This window comes from Triplophysa rosa, linkage group LG5 (genome assembly GCF_024868665.1).
Source record: "Triplophysa rosa linkage group LG5, Trosa_1v2, whole genome shotgun sequence".
Taxonomy (NCBI): domain Eukaryota; kingdom Metazoa; phylum Chordata; class Actinopteri; order Cypriniformes; family Nemacheilidae; genus Triplophysa; species Triplophysa rosa.
In genome coordinates, this window is record NC_079894.1 from 3722471 (window position 1) to 3746041 (window position 23571).

Consider the following 23571-nt stretch of genomic DNA (forward strand, 5'->3'; position numbering starts at 1 on the left):
TCTCAAACTTTTTCGTTGTAAGGCCCCCTTTGTGTTAAGTGCATCGCTTAGCGGCCCCCCATATAAAGACAAATAATCTTAAACTTAGAATTTTAATTAAACCAAAAACATTCAGTTACACAATGCTGGAACCTCAATTCTTTTGGTTGGTGGTGTCATTTTTCTGATGTTTGATTGCATAAAATCTATGATAAATTTCTATATTTCATAAATGCCACAAAATCTGTGGCCCCCAAGAAACAAAATAGGGACCCCCAGTTTGAGAACCACTGCCCTAGACCACAAAACCAGTCTTAAGTAGCAATGGCCAACAAAACATTGTATGGGTAAAAATTATCGATTTTTCTTTTGTGTCAAAAATCATTAGGATCATGAAGTTAAGATGTTCCATGAAGATATTTTGTAAATTTCCTACCTTAAATATATAAAAACTTTATTTTTGTGAGTGGATGCAGCAAAATCGCTAACAAAAATGTCCGGAAACCTGCTTACAAACTTCACTCGCTGCTGCCAGCTATTTGGGAAGTTTGGTCGAATTTCAGCTTTTGGGTTCATCTACTCTCCACAAAAATATTTCACATGAGAAATTTTAAAGGTGATTTTCTCAATATTTACATTTTTTGCACCCTCAGATTATAGTTTTAAATAGTTGTATCTCTGCCAAATATTGTCCTATCCTAACAAACCATACATCAATAATCAATAAAGGTATAAATCTCAATTTCGAAAAATTGACCCATAAAACTGGTTTTGTTGTCCAGGGTCACACATGTACTGTATGTGACAAAAAATTGAATACCTTTTTTCTGCTGAACAAACAAACAGCTCTTTAAACTCTTTAACATGTACACATTTATGCTGTAAACTGAACAAAACAGATTCCAGTCAGATGCAGTTTTGTGAGTTGAAGGCTGCACGTCTCAACACAGCTGGAAACACTAAAAGTTGTTTTCTGTTGAAAGTGCAGATGTTTATAACCGAACTCACCTTCCTCCCACAGCGAAGTCTGAGATAGCATAGAAGTAGGACTTGAGAACTTTGGGATCGTTGAAGATTTCATCGCCGAAAGTGTTTAATCTGTTCAGGGTCACCTTGATGTCTGTGGCAGTCACCCAATCCTGAGAAGACAAGACAAAAGAGCAGCAGTGTTACACATGAAGCCCTATTATAAAAAATATATGGTGCAATTTAAAGAAAAGACAGATTATGAGATGCAAAATAAAGATTTTAGTCAGATGACAAATTTTCTATATCCAATGTGTAATTTTTTGGAAGATCTATTGAGAGAAATGCAATATAACATACATAAATATGTCTTTAGAAGTGTATAAAGACCTTACATAATGAAGCGTTATGTTTTTATTAACTAAGAATGAGCTACTTCTATCTACATACACCGCGGGTCCCCTTGTATGGAGTTCGCCATGTTTCTACAGTAGCCCTAAATGGACAAACTGCTCTACAGAACACATTTCGTAAAATTATCATCGCATTCGGCAAAGAAGCGAAAACGTGAAGACGTCTTAGTCCTGTGTCAGCCACCGTAGTGCTTCGAAATGGAGGGGAGACGGGGGAGTGAGCCGTTGGTTGCAATTCACAACCTCACCGCTAGATGCCGCTAAATTTCATAAACTGTACATGTAACTTGTTTACATATTTATGGATTGCAGAGAGAGGCAGTGTTTTACAGAGAAGGACACTTTCCCATCTGCTCCGTGCACAGATGTTTAAAGAAAATAAATCTTCTAGTGTGTAATCCGAACCATAACTGCTGGAGTCATGTAAAAAAAAGTTTCATGGGAAGACACAATTCTGATGTTTAGAAAGAGATCTTGGAAACATGATGTCCACAGTGTTTGCCATTGAGTGTGCGGTCACATGCCGAGAAAGCCAAAGGGAAACCAAGAAGCCAAGGAAACCAAAACATGACTCTGATCAAGGACTTTTTTCCAGTTCCAGAAGCCCTCGGCTTCAATAGAAACCACACGGGTTGTTATTTTACGAGAAGGGCCAACACAATCTAATGACATTTCGTGGCAATTTTACAAGTCACACTTTATTTTAAGGTCCAGTTCTCGGTTTTAGTAAACTATTAACTACGACTTTTGCTTAGTTAACTCTTAATTTGTTGCTTATTAATAGTTAGTAAGGTAGTTGTTAGGTTTAGGTATTGGGTAGGATTAGTGATGTAGAATATGGTCATGTAGAATATGTGCTTTACGTACGGGATAATCCACAGCTAGCCGTGCGTTAAAGGGTTTTATACCACGGGGCTGTTGAATGCTTCATTCTGATTGGCTGACGAACGTTCGACGGGTGTGCATTATTTTTCAGTTAAACGCACACCTATGAAGGTGTTCCAGGTCTGCTGACCGCATTACAGTTCCATATCACTTCGCCAAGTTTAGCCTACTGTCCGCCAGTGAATATGTATTTAACACAGACAAAGTGACTGGCAAATTCCATTGTCTGAGAAGAAATAACTATTAATATTTATGGACAGCATGAACATTTGAACAACAATGGCGAGAGCACTGTACAGGACTGTTCAGATGAAAAACTAAAGCATATATCAAAGGTAACGGCAAACTACATGACACAATCAGCGGGTTAAAGATAAAACACGAAGCACAAAAATAACAACAACAACATGTTAAATTCGTCTGTGGAATGGGTAAACGGGACTTAAAACACACAGCAGGAAGCTTTCTATGCCACTGCGAGAACCGCAGCTGGCGCAGAAACCTCCGTGTCACTTTTTTCTCTTAATACTTTTCTTATACGACAGGGGTGTTAAATACGACGAAAACAAATCAAATATAGATACTTGTCTTTTCACTCTCAGTGAAGCAAACGCGTGTGCACGTGCACTGTCTGTCTTCCTCTCGCTCTCGGAAAACTGCATATGCAGCTCAAGCAACGCCTTCAGATGAGATGCGTAAGAAATTAGTCCTACCAGCAAGGCATTCCGGGACAAATACCATACAAATGTCTTGAGATAAAACATCGTAACAACGTCTTGTGGTATCGGAACAACGTCTTGTGGTGTTGTGACCGTGGTATAAGCGGAATAATTGACTCCGGTCCGTTCAATTATCGAAAGTTAATGCACACCCGAGGTGTAACGGCCACCCCTCGGGGTGTGCATTAACTTTCGATAATTGAACGGCCCGTCGTCAATTATTCCTTACTTAATGCACGACGTGGAGGCCAAGAACCGGAGGGTGGTTGCCTCCGCAAAGTGCATTCAAATCCTTTAACGCACGGCTAGCTGTGGATTATCCCGCTTATACCATGGTCATTTGCAAAATTAAAAATTTTATTGATGTTTACAGTGAAATTTTAGATCAAACAGATGAAAATTACAGTGATTTTGTCAGTTAAATTTCAAATGTAATCAAACTTACTGGAGCTACCTGTGCGTTAAAGGGTTTTAATGCACACCTTCCAGCCAATCAGAATCCAGTATTCAAAAAGACCATGGTGTAAAAGTGCTTATAAACAGCCAATATGCTAATAATAGGCATGCTAATAAGCAACTAGTTAATAGTGAGAATTGGTCCTTATACTAAAGTGTTACCAAACCAGGCCCGTGCCAATGCTTTTACGTTTCTGTGATCTGACTTTTATTGAACGTGTACTTTTATGTCTTTCGGAAACGAAACCCTATTTAATTATACATACACACACCATCTTACTGTCAGCATCGGTTGGAAACAACAAACGCAGAAAGCATACAGTATACATGGAACAGGTCATTATAAACTGATGATAGTAATGATGACAGATTTGCACTGAAGCAACGGCTGTGGACCGTTTCGATAATTTGACAACAAACCCAACCGTGTCATCTTCACTCATCACATGTTTCTGTAACACAGCAGTTATGACGGTCATATAATGCCACAGAAACAAATCCATTCCTTTAAAAAGAGCTCTGCACATCGGTATTAATAGCTTTATGCCACATGAGATGTCTGATATTTAAGTATCTGACGACAAGGTGTGTTTGGTAAAGATGGCCTTTACGATTAAAAAAAGAATACCGAAATGCAGAATGAACCATAGTATTGCATAAAACTAGATTGGGCTATAAGGGTTTATAAGTTATCTGGCGACACATGAATATATTTAGGCAACGGTGACGCTGAAAGATGATGACAAATTAAGCAGCCGACACTAAACTAAAGACATCCTAAAATAACTGACAGGAGCCAATATAACTTGAAACATTCGATCTGGTTTCTTTGAAAACCAAGCTCCTCCACACCCCCAAAAATACATGTTTGTTTGTTTTCAATGACACTGTCCCCTTTGGTTTGCTCGTGAAGGCATTAAGGCACAATTTTTAGTAAAGCTGCATTGGAATCCTATACTATAGTACTGTGAAAACATCATACCGAAAAAAACTGCTGGACTATTTGCATGAGAAATAAAATCCAAGTTTACCAACACATTGGGAACTACAGTGGGATCCAAAAGTCTTGTGAAAATGCTATACTTAAAATTATATTTTCATGATAACAACTTTAGAAGTTCAAGTAAATTTCAGAAATTATTTCAGGAATTATTTGATATTTTACGTTGCCCAAATGACAGCAAGCACGGTCCATGATTGTACAAATGAACAAAAATGATTTGTGTAGATGCGGAATTCAAATTATATTTAAAAAGTTGGGTGCATCATTTATAATGCATTTATTATCGGATTATCTTTATACACTTAACCTTCAGCAACAACAACAAAAACTGATTTCAGACTTTTCTGATTCCACTGTTATCAAATGTGTCTATAGACCACTTCAGAAGATGTAAACAATACTGTTCCAATGCTGGTCCAGGAGAACGTCTAGTTTCAGTTTTACTACTACACAAATGTTTGAATAAAATACCACCAACACAATATTTATAACCGACTCGGAACCAAATCAGAATCAGAATCTTGATAAATGATAAACAAATATCATTAAGATTGAATTATATATGAGAGATTACTACTAACACTATTCCAGCTGTGTCCGGACAATGCCAAGCAGATCAGAACAGGATGGGAAATCTGGGGGTGTCGCCTACTAACATGTTGCAACTGATGGCTGTGGTGAGGAGTAGATACCACCTGGACGTCCCACATCGGCTCTCACAAACACACACACACCAACCAGACAGTCTGCCTTCATACATTAATTCAAACATAAACCCCCTCTTGCCCTCCCACTCCGGCACTAACATACCTCACACTATTAACCTCTTCACATCCGACCCCGTTACCACGGCAGCACCTTGTTTTGGCTCCGAGTGCAGGATAACAAGACTGATGCCAAACCCCACAGTCAGCATTCAGGATGACCGACTCAGCTCATACTGCTTCAAGTGTCTGTCTCTTATCCAGTGTGAAAAAACGTCATTTTGTGTGTTTGTGGTCTCTGGAAGGACATCGAGTCCTGATCCAATGTAACGGTCCGTTTCACACAGCACGAGCATCAGATCATAATTCTCATAGCACCTTATGAAACTTATTTGTGTCCCCCGTGATTGAATTTACTAATAGACGATGACATTTTTGCACGTGTCTTTCCCTGTCAGTTCTAAAAATGTGCTATTTCTCAATCGTTTTGCCATATCATTTTTATTTTTTCAAGTTTGTACAATGTTTTTTGTAATGCTGCATTGGAACCAAGGTTTTTAGTTTACTAAAAAATTTACGTTTCTGTTCATTGAAATCAAATCAAATTGGCCTTAAAATTATTGGAAAACTAAACGAAAAATTGAAATGTTGCCTCGTACATGAACTAATATAAGTGTAAAGCACTAAAATTATAATAAACCAAAACTAAAATAAAAAACGTATTAATCTTATATAGCAACATAAAAAATAAACAAATACATAATACGATTACAAAAACATCAAACAAAATAGCTAAAAATGTAACTAAAATTAAATTTAAAAAAAGCTTATTTAAAATTGTATTAATCTAAGCTAAAAACAAAACTCTGATTGCAACAATGTACTGTAAAGCACTATATAAATACAATTGAAAGAAGAGACAGAATCTTGAGTCTTAATCATCAATTTCTAGCTGCTGATCAATTCTCAGATAATTGGATAATTCATTGAAATTATTTACTTGTATGTTTTGTCAGTAACAGTGTAATGGACAAAGACACACACAAAAAAGCTCATTTATTTCTACTTCATCATCATCAATGGTCCACTTCAGATAACCATTTTTAAACATGACACATTGTTTGTTTTAAACTGCAGAACGTTGCTCAATCTGGACTGAAAACAGCTGGAACTGAAACTTGGCTGCTGAACGCTACACATCTGGAAATCAGGTCCACACCAATAACTCTGTTGTGTCTGAAGATGTCAGTGAAGCCTTCCCCTAAAACCGCACGAGTGAGTTCGCAGAAGAGCGAGAGAGACGAGTTTACCTGTAGTACGGGGCTGTTGTCAAAGTTGTATGCACTGGGTCGGCCCTCGAGTGTGGAGAAGGCCACGTTTCCTCCGGTGAGGGGTGAGATATCGCTGAACTCATCCGTACACAGAGCCTGCTGCTCGTCCTCGCCCGTGCGGATGAAGCCACGGTTGGTCTTGCTGTAGGTCTGTTCGCAGGAGCCGCTGTAATACTGGAAGGGAATCCAGGGCCCGTCCTCTCTCGTGCGCTTATAGATGGCAAAACTATGAGGACGGCTAATGTAGAACTTCAGACGCACGTATGTGATGTCAAAGGACTTGCCTAGAAGACGAGAAGAGACAATATTACACGTCAGTCTTGTTTTAATTCAAAGTGGCTGTGTGACAAAACTTCTGAGCAAACTTCTGAAAGAATTGAAAGTTAAAGTCCCAGTGAAACAAAAAATGACAATGACAATTTTTTATGAAATATTGCAGCGTTTATTGTAAATAGTTTATCAATGTGGGTCATTCTTTTTTTTTATTTGTGCGCCCTCATAATATTGAGTTAACTAGTAGTGACGATTCATCTTAAATGACACAAGTTAGACGGCTTGGGTGGAGCATCCGTTAACTCCTCCCCTTCAACAGTCAGTGTGCTCCCAGTTCGATTTCAAAACGCAATGGCTATTTTTATACATCCAATCAAATCGCAGAGAGAGACAACAGCCACACCCACTATTTTTCTCATTCGAAATTCCATTTCAAAATGCATCAAAATATGGCAGTAAAAATGATCGCAACTTCCGGTTCACAGGGAATTTAAAGTGTAAAACGTTAATAGACAGATCATTTGCAAAGAATGAAATCCTAATAATCATATGGTGGACAAAAATAGGAAATGTGTGTTTAATAGATTATACGAAAGATTTTGAGATACAGTATCTACATTTTTATTCATAATAAGATGAATACTAAAATTAATGATTTTATTTAAACTACGTTTTCTGTTGCACCAAAAATACTGAAAGGTGGCTTCTGAAAACATCGTTTTCAATCTCTGACATGTCCTTACTCAGTCATCAAGGGTATATATTTTCACACGATGTTTTGCATTGTGTTTTTACATTCTTTTATGTAAAAAACAGCAATCACAAAAAATGACTGGGTCACATATTGGAAAATCATTAACTTGAATAAATGCAAACTAGTAAGGGTGCAGAATATCTCTACAACATACGAGCTGTTTCCGTTTACTATTGCACATGGAGAATGAAAGGAAGATATGAGACAGATAAGTGGAGGCAAAACAGAGTTCAGAAGACGGAAGACCACTGGATGCTATGTGCACTCTTTCTAAACAATCTCATCTTGCAGACAGATTGGGATTTAAGGACTGGAAAAGGCTCAGAAGTCAACAACGCAGGTGTCAAACATACACACATACATAGATAAACAAACACACAACTTTTCACGAGTGCACAGAAAACCAAACCAAGGTTAAGCAGACAAAACTGATATAATACACAGCTGGCAGAACGCCATTCAAACATAACCTTGTTCTACTCGAAATACCTCAACTCCTTTCTGTCCGATAAGATCTGCAAATCCTCGCCCTCGAATTTCCATTCTTCTCTATTTGATTATTTCTGTATTTTATTTTCACTGCTGCGCAAAAGGGTTGAGTCCTAGTGACCAGCTACCTAGTTGCAGAGGTTGACTTGCATTCATTTCTTCATCGTTTTGTACTTTGTTTGAAAGTCTTTCTGAAATGTATTATTTGGTTGCATCCTGGTTGCAAAAAACTGTACAATATCAGGAATAATTTCATCATCAACTTCTTCATTCTACTATTTTCAATGCGCACCAATAGAACATTGCATTGTACAATGGAAACAAGGTCATGATCACACAAAAACCCCGTTTTTTTTTTAACATAGAGCTTAGGTTTTTTTGTGCTAGTCTGGATTTAAGTGGCTTTGCGAGTTCCCCCCAACAATTTCTACGGAGCGTGCAAAAACATACTCTTGCATGTCCGTGCAAGCTGTGCGCGTTTGGAGCCGTGAACAAGAGGCTGTAACCAGGGGCCAAATGGAAATGGTATGGAGAGACATCATTTAGCATGGAAAATATGACACCATCTTTCAGCAGGGCCACAGGGGGGACCGATGTTTGCTTTAGCAAAGAATTCGCTCTGCAAACAAAGCCACAAAAACTAAAGGAGGGACGACTGTGTTAAGTAAATAGACCCACGGATTGCATCGAAAAGTTAAACTATAGCTAAAGCAGAGGACATTTTTTAAGCAATAATAAAAATGTTTTTTGAGTCGGTTAACTTGAAAATGATGAATTTTAGTGCCCGTGAACACATCAGGCTGTCAAGGTCAAAGTTCAGCTAAAGCGAGAGAGAAATTTACAATGGGGTGTGGACCACTTGAAAGAGTTGAAAAAACCTAATTTACTGCTTCATAATAAGTTTATAAAAACTCAAGGACTTTACGGGTTGTTTACCAAACATTATAAAACGGTCAGTTCTGGTCCTTGATTCTGATTGGCTGAGCCGAGTTCTAAGCCGTTATAAAATACCCCAATATATAACGGCTGACCGCACCACATAGCCTAAATATAATTTTATTTACTTTATTTTATGAAATCTTGCTAAACATATGGAATAACCGTTTTATAAAAGCAATAAGCCCCAAGAAGCAGTGGGTTACAGTGCATTTTATAACAGCTACGGGGCCCTTAGCTGTTATAAAATGCACTGTAACCCACTGCTTCTTGGGGCTTATTGCTTTAATATAACTCTAAACGAGTGAACTAAAGTTAAAGGTGCAGTGTATGAAATTTAGCGGCATCAAGCAGTCCAATTTGCGCATTACAATTAACGGCTCACTCCACCCATCCCTTTCGAAGCACTACGGTGGCTGACACGGGATTAAGATGTCGTCACATTTTCGCTTCTTTGCCGAAGGAGGTAACATATTTACGAAACGCGCTCTGTAGAGCAGTTTGTCCGTTTAGGGCTACTGTAGAAACAACATGGCGAACTCCATGCGAGGGGACCCGCGGGTTATGTAGATAGAAGTAGCTCATTCTAAGATAATAAAAACATAAAGCTTCATTATGTAAGATCTTTATACACCCCTGAAGACATAGTTATGTTTTTCATATTGCATTTCTGTCAACAGAACCTCCAAAAAATGACACACGGGACCTTTAAGTCTGAATGAATTTCTGCCCCTTTGCTCTCTACCGCATGAAACGATTCCCAAACACATCTTACGGAAACGCCCCCGCTAGATACATATCAAATCAGGATCAGGAAGCTAAAACCAGCCTTGTTACACAAAAACAGCAGCAAAACAAAGTAGTCACACGGGTTGTTGCACATCCTTAGTGCACATGTAAGGCTTCACGGCGAACGAGCACCATCATTGATTTCCCGCCTCTCCCAGCACCCTTACAAAACAGGACGAACGGAATCTTTTGGCAAACACGAGAAAAACCAAGCCAGACGTGGCCAACATGGAGCTTCAAGAGAACAGACAAAGAGCACTTGAGCACTAACTGGTAGAGCTCACTGGAGCTCAAAGGCTTGACTGAGGACAGGGTCACTCCCCGTGGGGAACATGGCACTGGTCCGGCTTTTAAGTTCAGCTTCATGACGTCCCGTCTTTGTCGCCAATCCATTGGAGATTGAGCGGGATTGTGTGGGTGTGATTTTGAGATCCGTCGTACTGTATATAAATCTGCTAAGACGAAGCCTTGTTTTACAAATCTCAGAACACACAGATCCAATGATAGATGCGAGCCAGAAGACGTAAACCCTGGGAACGTGTTCTCATGGTCCAGCAAAAACTGCATCCTTTGGGTAATAATGAATCATTTCCTTTTGGGTCAACAAAAGAGACGTTACACACAGACCTAAACAGTCATCAAGCGCAGCTGTGGGGAAGCGGTCGCAGGTGTCCTGTGAAGCTGAGAAGTGCGGTGATAAGCACAGAGAGAGTCTCTTTCTCAGAGCACATGCCAGCTGAAAGTTTCCGGACGGAGCTCTGAAATCTGTCCGCTGGTGAGAACTTTCAGACTCTAATAACTGTGTTGATGAAAATGATATTTGTGGAAGGAAACTGAGCTTTCGTTACGGTTCATTATCTAATATTATGGTCTGATTATTTATTTTATTTGCAGGCATTACCGGTGAGGTAATCTCCGTGGGAAAAAGTCACTCTGTCTGATCATGAACTAATGCTAGGTTCTCTTATCCTCACAAGCTCACATTAATGGGAAAGACCTCTGAACCTAATCGCTTCGATAAAAATAGAGATACACTGAAAAACAACAACTATTAGGACATACTTCATTTTTTGGGTCAGGTTTTTGTGTCCTACTTGTGTTTTTCAGTGCAAGACGACTATAATACAGAAACAGCATGGTCCAAATGTCTGAGACCGCAAATGCTTGCGTTTTAAAGTTTTCTAATTTAATACTCAATGACAAACTATATTATCAACATTCACATGGCGACGCATTTAGCATACGTAAAAAATATGTATCGTATCAGCCGGACCGGTCCAGACGGATCCGGCGTTTTGGGAGCCTGAAACCGTTATTTTTTTTAATGAATGAATGAGCCATTTACATAGCGCTTTATTGTGTATTACTGTACACCCAAAGAGCTTTACGATCATATGAGGGGTCTCTCCTCAACCACCACCAATGTGCAGCATCCACCTGGATGATGTGACGGAAGCCACAGTACAACGGCGCATTACAATTATAATTACAAGCGATTCAACCAAATTGTCTGTTTGTGTCATTTGAACCTCGTGTTTTGTCCTCACAGAAGGTCTGCATTCGTAAAAAATGAGCTAATCAAATATTTCAAATCAATATTACTTACTTATGAGGGAAATAGCCATGTAATGAGCGGGATACTGTACAGACAGCCGGCTGTTATGAGCGCCAGGATCAGGACCAGACCGGTACAAGTAATCTAACCTTACTTACTGGTTAGATATTTGCAAAACCCAGTGACGAACATAATAAAACTGATTTGTGACAAAAAAAAAGTATAAAATACGGAAGTTTTCAGAAGGACAGCCATGATTTGCTGGAGTATGATTGCAGGTTTTAAATCAAATAAAATGCGTGCATGGAAATATAGAAGAACGTCTATGACAAGTTCAATGTGTTTCATGGTCCATGAAGGACAGTACTGCAGCCCTTCATGAATCATGAATCATGCCTCCTCTGAGCAGCGGGACAAGAGGAATTCCAGCACTCCATCCAGAACAATCAGTTTATTGATGACGAAAAAGGAGGGGCTCCCCATTGCGAGGCTCAATAGATAGAGGAAAGAAAAACCAAATGTACATTTCCTCACTGCTCGGATCACATCACGTCTCAGTCGTATCCACCATCAACACATTTGCAAATGTAAAGCACAGCTTTGAAGTTATCAGTCCGTGACCTTCTGTTCCAACTTCCTCCGTCTGTCAATGTGCCTTTCCCCATCACAGGCATATGTGCTCATATCCTTCCCAAATGCAAGTCCTGCTATTAATAAAATGTGGATATTTTGAAGAACGTTGGTAACCAAACAACATCGGACCCCATTGCCTTCCATTGACAAAACCCCAGAGACATTTCTCAAAATATCTTCTTGTGCGTTCCACAGAAGAAAAGAGTCATGTGGAATTTTAAAGAACACAAGGGTAAAAATGATGACAATTTTGGGTGAACTATCCTTTTACAATCATTACAATTCACAGTAATCTACAGTAAAGTGTAGCTGTGTGTGAACGAATAGAGGTGTGTGTGTGTGTGGGGGGGTGACAGGAATGTGCTTCTGCACACCAGTGACGCCAGTGTGGGGGGATGACCCAGCAGACAACAAGAGAGCGACAACATCTGTAAATGATCAAAAGAAAGGACACAGCACCTGACAATTTACCACCAAAGGCGACACACAACGGCCATAAAGCACTGAAGATGAGCTCACCAAGACCATGAGGGACAGACATCGTGCAGCTACATTAGAGGTCATATCATGAGAATTTAATTTTCCTCGACCTTTGAGAAATAAAAGAGCTCAAAAATCGGATTAAATTTTAACATGCGAGGTCACTCACTGTCTAGGACCACGATTGTTTTTGAAAAAGCTAACGTTAACGCAAGGAACCTGCCCGACCGTATGCGCTCACTCAATGGATCCAGGGACAAACTCACAGGATTACCTCCAGTTAAGTGGCCTGACATCTACACCTACCAGAAGGAGAAACCAAGCGTGTATAGTAAAGATAAACTGAGAGCGTATACATCTATAGATGCCTATAGACAGCAAACGTTAGCAAATGCATTTACTTGAACACAAACCTGACACATAACATGAGCAATCTCACTGTTCCCTCTCCCTTTATACTAATGCACTTGTGACAAACAGTTTCCTTTAGGTTTAGTTTCTGGCCGATAGTTAACTGCTAGTTGTATAACTAACAAAGTTAGCTCGCATTCCCTAATATGCGTTCAAAAGTTAACCCTACGTGAAAAATAACCTTGTTCCCCAGTTTCTGATTTGGGCATACGTGAGATAGTTTTAGACACATACCCAAACCATAATCCACACCAACAAAAGACAGTCGTTTTTTAATCTTAAAGGCGGGGTGTCCGATTTCTCTTAGCCGTTGTTTTGATGTTCAAATCACCAAAACATACACACCCCTACCCCCATCTTTCGCTTTCGTCAGCGCTCAGCCTTACTGCTGATTGGCTACAAGGTTGTTTTGGTACTCGGCCCGACTTTGTCCAAACAAGCGTAATTCAGAAATCAGACACCCCGCCTTTAAGTGTGCATTTTTGACAATCGTTTCCGTTCAATCCGCTAGTTTTATTGTGTTTAACTACAGCTGTAGTCAGTGTTTTTGTTTGGCAGTGGCAGCAGGTATGTGTTAAAATATCAAATTGGAGACTATATTCTGTCGATTGTGGCACTAAACAACACAACAAGATGATATTTTAAACTCCTTATGTAGCCAAATCTGTGCTGGTTTCCCTTCGTTTTGACTCCAGCTAATGCCGTGACGTAAGCGTGACGTTGGCACAAAAGGGGTCTATAGAGAGGCCAAAACCTCCAAAGCAGCTTGTTCCGAAATGATTGGCTTTCTGACGTCAATAACTCAAACCCACAACTAGGGCTGTCACGATTAATAAATAATCGACTCATCGCGATTGTTTCACCTCATCGCGATGGTTTCAGATCATCGCAATTATTGCACATCTCTATAGAAGACACTAGGGGGAGCTGTAGTGCATATGCATATTGCATAATTTAGTGTATATATTGTTACTAAAGCATGGTAATACTTGTAAAATGTACCACCAACAACACAATCACTTAAAAAAAACTAAAACATATACAAATTACCTGCAGTACAATTTAATATTATTTAGGCAAATCTCAGTGTGAAAACCAGTCTACCAAAATCTCATTAACATACAAGTAAAATTTTATTGTAGTCTTGCAAGTGAGAAAAAAACAGACTAGAAGCTTTTCTATGACTGATAGTATTTTAATGGTGGCTTCAATTCACACCTGATCAATTTACTTAATTTACAAGTATTTGGTGGTTGTATTATTGACAGGTAAAAGCCTAAACCTTAAATATATGATGACCCAATTTTTTCCGATGTATTTCCAAGAAAAAAACAGTCTTGTATTCAGAACAATATGGTCATTTCAATCGCTGAATCAAAAATGTATGAGAATTAAATGTCAAAGCTCAAAAACAGACAATTAATCGGCATAATCGCCAAAGCCCTAAACAGACAATTAATCGTCATAATCGCCAAAGCCCTAAAACAGACAATTAATCGTCATAATCGCAATGATTTATTAGACAATTAATCATCAATCAAATTTCATAATCGTGACAGCCCTACCCACAACTGTCTACATTTATAACCGATGCAAGATCATTCTCACGTCCTTAATCAGACATTTAGCTCAGCCCACCAGTCAACAAAAAGATGATTCTGTTCCTGACACTAAAATCTCTCACGAATGTTTGTGAAGCTGAAACACATGAATGAAACTTTAAACTGATGAAACTAAACCCTTGAGTCAGGAACGTATCAGTCCTGAGATACTACGCATCCTTGAGTCTTCGCGTACGTGTCACCGCGACTTCGCTCCCACTATTTTCAGTGACTGACCTGCAGAACGCCGAGGTTCCTCCTCACAACCAGACTCAGATTAGAGCTCGAGTAAAGACAACACAAAACTAAAACAATGTCTTTGTTATGAATACCTGTCTAATGAACACACAGGCTTGCTTTCAACAGACTTGTGCATGCTTGCTTGGTATCTATAGATTTCCTTTAGCACCTTTTACCTTTAGCACAAATAAATGTACTTGTAAAAAAGTGCTTTACACTTGTAAAGCAACGGTTTACGGGCGAAATGACTTTGACTGAAAAGCCCTTTGAAACCGAGAGCCTCCATCGGCTAACAAAACACAGCCATCAAAAGGAGGCGCTGCTTCCAAAATCACATCACGTTAACAAGGATATAGTCCTGCTGGTATGCAGTCGTCACATGGCACCGATGAAATCCTCTTAAAGCGAACACAAAACAAGCACGGCTCACTGCTGAAACGCTAAATCATTCAGTTCATTCATAAGATCCAAAGGTGAGATCCACATCTTTGCTATCAGAGATTCCTTTCGGGATTGACATTCTTGAGCTTGGGGGGAAAAGGTGGAGCGTTTTGCCACTGGCCGTGCTTACGAATTCACACCTTTCAGCTTAGCTATCGGAGATGTTCGGGAGAGATATAAACCTTCAACAATCGATCTACAGCTCTGTTAAAACAAAAGATTTGTCGTTCATTAAACAAAGCAAATGGAGTCTCGGGCCCCAGGCAGCCTGGCTCGGAGGGGACGGCAGTAAGTCACAAAGTTGTTTACAAGATGGGATAACTCTGAATGAGTGCCTGCGTTCTCTAAACACATGTGAAAGGTTTACCGTTTTAATTGTGGTCCGCTGTCAATGCTAACATGATTAGGTATTTATTAAGAGCTCTTATTAAATGTGCTGTGGTGGATGGAGACATTTATGGTGGCGATTTGAACCGTGGTGTGCTTCCCGCGAGAACAGGGAGGTTATTTGGAGCGCCACCCTGTATAATCGGAGGTGTCCCGTTTGAAGAGGTGGGGAGGGTCTGCTATTAACATGAGGTCAAAACTGCACTCTGTCATTAACCACAGCCATTTACGAGCAGCTGACCAGCACACAATAACAATTTAAGGCCCGTTCACACAGAGGACGATAACGATAACTATAATACATGTGAAGAAATCACTCTAAATTTACGAGAATAGCAGAATTCACACCACAACTACAATAATAAAGATGAGTCACAATGTTATTGCTAATTTCATTTATTTGTCAGATGATGACCAATAAAACATTGACTGCTAAAATGAAAACCTATAGAAAAAAATTATAGTTTACAAAAACTAAAACTGTTGAAACTATTCTGTTAACCGAAATAAAATAAATGATCCGCCTGAATATTATTTAGAAAAAGTAGAAATGCTGCCTCAGCAATCAACTAAAATTTGTTAAAATTAGGCACTAAAATTATTAACTGAAAATAAATCAATCCAAACTAAAACAAAAACGTATATAACAACATAAAAATTGAACAAAATAAACAAAATAAAAGTATATCAATAAATTAAAAAAACAAAATTAAAATAAGTAATAATCAAACAAAGCATGTTAGTGTGTTCACTAGTTAATCCTCTTGGTATAAATGGGCGTTCCAATGGAAAACGTATTGAAAATGAACATTCTGTCATCATTTACTCACCTTCACGTCATTCCAAACCTGTATGACTTTCTTTCTTCTGCAGAACACAAAAGAAGATATTTTGAAGAATGTTGGTAATCAAACAACATTGGATCCCATTGAATTCCATTGTATGGACACAAAACCACCGAGACATTTCTCAAAATATCTTCTTTTGTGTTCCAGAAGAAAGAGTCAGACCTGAGTGTGAATAAATGACAAGTTTTAAATTTGGGTGTCCCATCCCCTTAAAGGGACACTTCACCCAAAAATGAAAATTCTGTCATCATTTACTCACCCTCAGATTGTTCCAAAGCTCTTTGTTCTGATGAACGCAATGGAAGATATTTGGAAAAGTGTCAGTAACCAAAAAGATCTCATCCCCCATTTACTGCCATAGTAGGGAAAATAAATACTAAGGGAGTTACTGACATTCTTCCAAATATCTTCCATCGTGTTAAGCAGAACAAATAAATTTATAAAGATTTGAAATGATAAGAGCATAAGTAAATTATGACAGAATTTTCATTTTTGGGTGAACTATCACTTACGTCCGTATATTATACGTAGGTGGATCATATTTTATAACTACACACAGAAAACCCAGGGGAATTTCACTTGATGTAACAGCAATCTGACTGGTGCTAGAATAGGTTTAACATCCTCCTATTATCCAGATCCATTTCTGTACTCAACTATTTCAACTATGACTCAAGGTGTGCCGTCTCAGCTGCAGGAGAAAGACAGTCTAAAGGGTGAGGTAACTTCATGAGCTGTACATCATTCTGAATTCCTTAGTTCTCGTCCAGAGAGAGAGAGAGAGAGAGAGAGAGAGAGAGAGAGAGAGAGAGAGAGAGAGAGAGAGAGAGAGAGAGAGACCCTGAGGAAACTAGGAGGATTAGGGGGTTGTCCGGAGGGAGAGCCTCAGCCCTTTAACATCCTCTCATGACCTCACTGCATTTTTCCACAGTGGGATGAACAATGACGGCTTTGACTTTTTAACGTGTGGGCATGACAGTTTTTTTCTTGTTCATAGCTTTTCACCATCTGCCAAACGTCCTGATGGGAGATGTTGAACATCTGTTTGTCACACACTCCCACAACTCAACCCTACAGAAACAAGTTCACATGTTTCCTAAAATGTGCATCTTGGATGTACGATGAATTTTGTGGATTTTCAGAAATGTAGATGTTGAACTTGATCTATTTTAACTTAAAACCACCTGCACTCTTTCCTGGGAAGTCTCACAGGGAACGACAATAAAGAGCGAGTGCCTCTTCACTGGACCATACAAGTCAGCTATTTCATTTAGGAACTTGGGGCCCCATCATACGCTCCGGGATAACATTCCCAGTTGTTCCCCCGAGGACAACCAAGTCATTTGTGGGACTGTTGCACATTTGTATTCTTAAAATGAGTGGCACGTGATTCTTCAGATTTTCAATAAAACAAAAAGCTTATTTCAATCAATGTTCAAAAAACAAGAAGAGAATACGATGTTCTCTATTTGTCCGTGACGCTTCCTGACATCAGTGATACAACAGCTGTCTGCAGTTCTCACACTCACCATCATTCCTCCTGATTTCACATCTCGGTTCCCAAAGGCCGGGCAGTAATTTCATAACCAACCCAATGAATTATTTCACCACCACTGGGATGTGAGAGGTCGTGAGAACTCCAGCACACGCTGGTCTAATATTCAGTGCTCGATCTACGAATTAATCATTGAATTTCACTTGGAAGTTAATGTTGTGTTGGGTACAGGGAGGACCGTCGAGAGTCTTGCTAAAGGAGTCACATTAAACCGCTTCCCAGCAACAGCCAAGCTCGATTTAACCTGGAGCCCATGCAACAGAGACACTTGACTTAATTCATGCAGAACAGTTACTATGATGACCGAAAGAGAAAGACATATTGAGAGAAAGAATTTACACAGAAACCATAAAACGCTGTACAATACACAAATGTTACTACATAAAAATATTGAATTGATCCATTCATAAAGATTTTAAAGTGGGAAGGTGATGTAAAGAAGGGTGGCAAGCATTACAATAATGAGGAATGTACATAAATAAAGAAACTTACAGGCATTTGAACCAGAGAGCATCTAATTTAATTGGTTTGAGAAAGAAATATTTTGACTCATCCAGGCATCAAACAGGATCAAATAAATGGGTGCATTTATGGGACAGAAAACCATTTCTCCGTATTTCATATTTTTTTCATAAATCAATACTTTGACTTATACTGTCCACCGTTTATGTTTGTCCGTGCGTTTTCACAAACATGTAACCAATAAAACGTATTTTAAAAAGAGCTTGACAACAGTGTTTGATTATTCAAAACATACAGTGTTTTTCCATTTCCTGATACCTAGCAGTTTTGGAGATAAAAGGTTTCTGACCGACAGTGATGATATGTTCAAATGTTTAAATTAATGTACTTTTTCAGGTCTAAAATGTGTTATGGTTTACAGTGCAAGTCGAAAAATGAATGAATGCGCATGAATGCCCACAGGCATATAGATTACATACTGACAACAAGCTTCACAAAAGGCATTTTCCACCACAACAATAGCAACATTATTTCTGCGAGATCCAGGTCACTCAAGTTTGTGGATTTAAGAGTTAGCCTTCTAAAGCCCACAAGCACCAAATGAATTCATATTTAAACCTGTATTCATCATCCATCTTCACCTAACCATAAGCACCTATTCACGCCTGCTGTTTACATGCTCTATAGTGAAAAGTCAACAGCGTTAAGGTGTTGAGCTGTAGGAGTGTAAGTTTAGAGGGGAGTGTCCTGGGACCCCTGGGGTGGGCAGGGTGGCAGGACAGGAGGCAGGAAGGGGGGGAGGATGAAAAACAGAAAGGAGGATGGGAGGTAATGATTGAGTTTAATGCTTTAGGGTCCCCTTACTCGTTACACAGGAGACAGATCGCGGGACCACTGGTGTGACAGTCACTAATGGCTGGTGTTGACGTGAAAAGGTGCGCTGATGTGATCACATGCACGACACCACCCGACTCATCTCTCAGGGGCTTGATTGGGGAATTAAATAACCTAAAACTGTGTCAGGTGCAATCAGGGGCTGATTTACAAATACAGGTGATTTCAATGGAAACAAACAAATAATTAAATTACAATCAAGACCGATTTGTATAAACACGAGTTTTGAGGGTGGAAAACAAAAACAATTATTGTGGGCTTTGACAGCGATGGCCACCTAGAATCGCATGGGACTACAAATGTGTGTTACAGTGTGAGAACCCAGAAAGAAACCGTAAAACAGGGTCAATAAGCCCAACCCAACACCCAAGGCGTATAAGGAACCAACGTGCCATTAAATCAAATTAATGGTGAAACACTTAATGGGTGACATCATATTTAAAAAAATGTCTTAAAAGTAATTTATGATGTTTCATTACAAGTTTAAAGGGATAGTTCGCCCCAATTTTTTTAAATCGTCATCATTTTGTTGCAACGATACTAAATTTCACCACCGATACCGATATCCGATTATTCAGAGTGATATCTGCCGATACCAATGCAAAATCAACCTGGTGATGTTTCTTAACATTTTCTATATACAGAGCACAAATTTATTGCATTTTTCTTGTCCTCTTTTTGATTGACAGGAAATATGAAAATTGCTTTTATCGACCGATACTGATTATTGGCCGATATATCGGTGCATCTCTAATTAGCTGGGAAATGTATATCACAATTCACGCCAATTATACATGTCTAAATCGATTCTGAAATCGATTCTGTGTATTATGCACAGCTCTTCCGTGAACTACGGATCTTTGATCAGTAGGAAGTACTGCTCGATCTAAAATCACTATGAGATTGAGTCGTTAATAACGTGCATTTGAAAAAGCAACACTCGTCAAACATCATCACTATAAATATACTTCATTATCATGAAAATACCTGAAAAGGTTTGAAGAACAGCGATAGAATATGACTATTGGCATTTCCTGGAACTAATCATTCTTCTTCTGTTTCCCATATTCTGAGTTTCTGCGCAAGAGTGTCCTCTGGCTTTCGGATGTGACGGCATTTAAACGTAATTCATTGAGAAACTGAGAGCATAAGAATCGCACAATATATCGCTCAGCCCTATTGCAAACCACTGCAATATGGACATTTGTAATATTTCAATCATTTTACTATTTCTTGCAGCGCTACTTTTAAGAACGACATTCACCAACCAAGCATTACTTTAATTCAACTATTAATCAATGCACGGTATCAAGTCAAAGGAAGTTCTGATGGTGTGGCTTACTTTGAACATTGTTGTATGACACCAAAAGCTGTTATCACTGGTTAAATGGAAAGCTTAAAGGCAAAGCTTCAGACCGCTGACGTCTTTTAAACCGCACTACATCACAGACACACAGTAAGCACACTTCGCCTCACACGAACCACATCTGAGAGTGATCAGAGACGAGTCTTTGTGGTCAACTAGTCATAACAATGAGCTTTTCTGCATTGTGACTCTACACATGGTGGTGGCTTGTTGACTTCTAGACAGTCGGAGAATCTGAGTGCAAGCTAGTCTGGACTTGTTCAGTCTACGGTTAAAAATAGTACGGGTTTGTGCGCATGAGCCCGTATGCGAACTCATCAGAAAGGCGATTAAAAGGTGACGTTCAGTCATTAATCGAGATCAGTCAACAAACAAACAGCATTTCAATGCCACGAACCTAGCAGAGAAGGATTACGGAGGAGCAAAATAGGGAAACCTCTTTTAGCCAGAGCCGGCTGAAGACATTCCTACAGGTTTGCACATGTATATAGGAGTTAATGATAAACTAAATAACTGTACATTGGAAAAGTCTGCTTCACAGGGCACCTTGACTGAAGATTCATGCTGTTGTTCATTAACGTCAGTTACTGTTCCAAACGTAGCAAAAAACTCAACTTTCATGTTGAACTTGGGAATCAAATAAAGGAAGTTTTAATCCATGTCATGACCGGATATATAACAATCTTATGGGAGGTTTGAGAGTCTCGGAGCGTTACGGTCTTAAAGAGCGTGGTCCGGGGATGCACGCTTAAACATGGATGCAAGACATGCAACAGCTGCATAAACAGCTACTGAAGTGCTCCTCCTCCTCCTCATGTAACCCTCCCTCTGCTGGGCTGGCTGATATTTTAAGGATCCTCTATAAAAGAGATAGATCACCGTCTAACTAAAGGGTCAAAGAAATGATAATCCCCAATATTATTTACTACTTCCTTTATTTAAACTTCCGACTTCTCGGGATTACAACAACTCTGGGGTCGATAAGCCGACTTTGAAACTTGAAACACTCAAGACTGGACCCAACTGGCAGTAACTAGCTAGGAGTGATATAGATAAAAACATTTGTGACCCTGGATCACAAAACCAGTCTTAAGTAGCACGGGAACATTTTTAGTAAAAGACAAAAATACATTGCGTGGGTCAAAATTATCGATTTTTCTTTTATGCCAAAAATCATTAGGATATTAAGTAAAGATCATGTTCCATGAAGATATTTTGTAAATTTCCTACCTTAAATATATAAAAACTTTATTTTTGTGAGTGGATGGTCTGCCACGGTGCCCCTGATTAACAACTTCAAAGGCAATTTTCTCAATATTTAGATTTTTTGCGCTCTCAGATTGCAGAGTTTTAAACGGTTGTATCTCAGCCAGATATTGTCCTATTCTAACAACTCATATATCTATAGAAAGTTTATTTATTCAGTTTTCAGATTATGTAAAAATCTCAATTTCGAAAAATTGACCCATAAGACTGGTTTTGTCAGCTTTTAATGCATTTGATATCAGGCCTGGTACTAGGAAGGCTCAACAGGGGGGGCAATCATATATTCTGATCGGGCAGATATAGAATCATTGTTTATTGCATGAATATGTTTTTACATTTTTTAATTAAATTGAGATATTATTAATTCAATCATTTTTGAATTATTTGAATTGTCAGCTGGATATTTTTGGAGGGGCCCAAGAAAAATCTGGGGGGAAAACGCAATTTAGCCTGATATTTTTAAAGGTGCAATACATGACGTTTTTATTAAACATAAACGATTTACATGAGAAAGTACATTAAAAAACTGTATTTAAAATAGTTTCTTTATCTCGATTCACAAAGGTAAGCGTAAAATGATGATTTATGAACTTAAGATGTCAGGTAGAAGTTTGCAGGAAATTAGGGATGCATATATGTACCGTACTTTATCGCCCATATCAGTATCGGCCGATAAATTGTGATGTTTAAAGTTAGAAACAGAAAGTAAACATTTTTAATGATGAAAACAAATTGTTGAATGAGTTATAAATCAATTCACTGTATAAGACAGTGTCAGACAGATTCCCAGATATGAATACAAACTCTCTCTCTCTCTCTCTCTCTCTCTCTCTCTCTCTCTCTGAAACAGAACAAACATCCTGTTTTCATGATGCCAGCTGACCTCAATGACTTACCTGCTTACATTCAACATGAAGGTCATATGTGCACGAGAGTGAGAGGAACTTATCAAGAGCAGCTGCACTTTAAGGTCTTCCAGGGTGCCACTAAACAAGAAAAGCTCAGTATTGGGTTTCACTCTCCTGTGTGTGTGATATACACTCAGCACGTCAGGCACATTCCCCATGATTATGTGTTCATGGCTTTTTCTGCGGGGTGCTTTCTGCCCTTTTATTCTCTACCCCACTTCCATCCACCTTAAGAGATCCTTCTTTACACAAAACGGAATAAAATTACACTGCAAGCATCTGCATGCCTGCATCTTTCCATCTTCCGCAGCCACATTCGCACAATCATAAACACACAGCCTGCATCTATAATTAGAAGAAAGGTCTCCCTGAGGCATTTAATAATTTCCTGTGCAACACAAATCAGCATGTGAGACACACATAAGCCCCCCGTGAACAGTCCGAAGTGCTTCCTTCACGCTGCCCCAGGAGGTCAAGAACCTTGCTCGACCCAAACCGCTCATTCGGTCCAATTCCCACAGCCTGGGGTTTGAGATTGTCGGTTGATCAGGTCAGGATCTACAAACATTATTAACAGCTGACATTTTGTATGCGAGAAACTTGGTTTTCTTGGTTTCTTTAGTTGACTTAAAGTAGCAATGTGGAGATTTTAGCGGAATCTAGAGGTGAGGATGAGGAATTGCAACCAACGGCTCACTCCACCCTTCCCCCCTCCCTTTCTAAGCACTACGGCGGCCGACACTGGACTAGGATGTTATCACGTTTTTGCTTCTTTGCCGTATTTCCGAAACACGTTCTGTAGAGCAGTTTGTCCGTTTAGAGCTACT

The 23571-nt window shown here is 39.2% G+C and overlaps 1 protein-coding gene across 1 annotated transcript in view; it reads right to left on the minus strand.

Moving 5' to 3' along the window:
* lamc1 (laminin, gamma 1) overlaps positions 1-23571 on the minus strand; it is a 60094-nt gene that overhangs the window by 17490 nt on the left and 19033 nt on the right. Inside the window, exons 2-3 of the mRNA XM_057334938.1 lie at positions 6436-6740; positions 988-1118 (exon numbers count right to left, since the gene is read on the minus strand). Coding sequence (XP_057190921.1) covers positions 988-1118; positions 6436-6740 — 436 coding nt within the window. The remainder of the gene's footprint in view (positions 1-987; positions 1119-6435; positions 6741-23571) is intronic.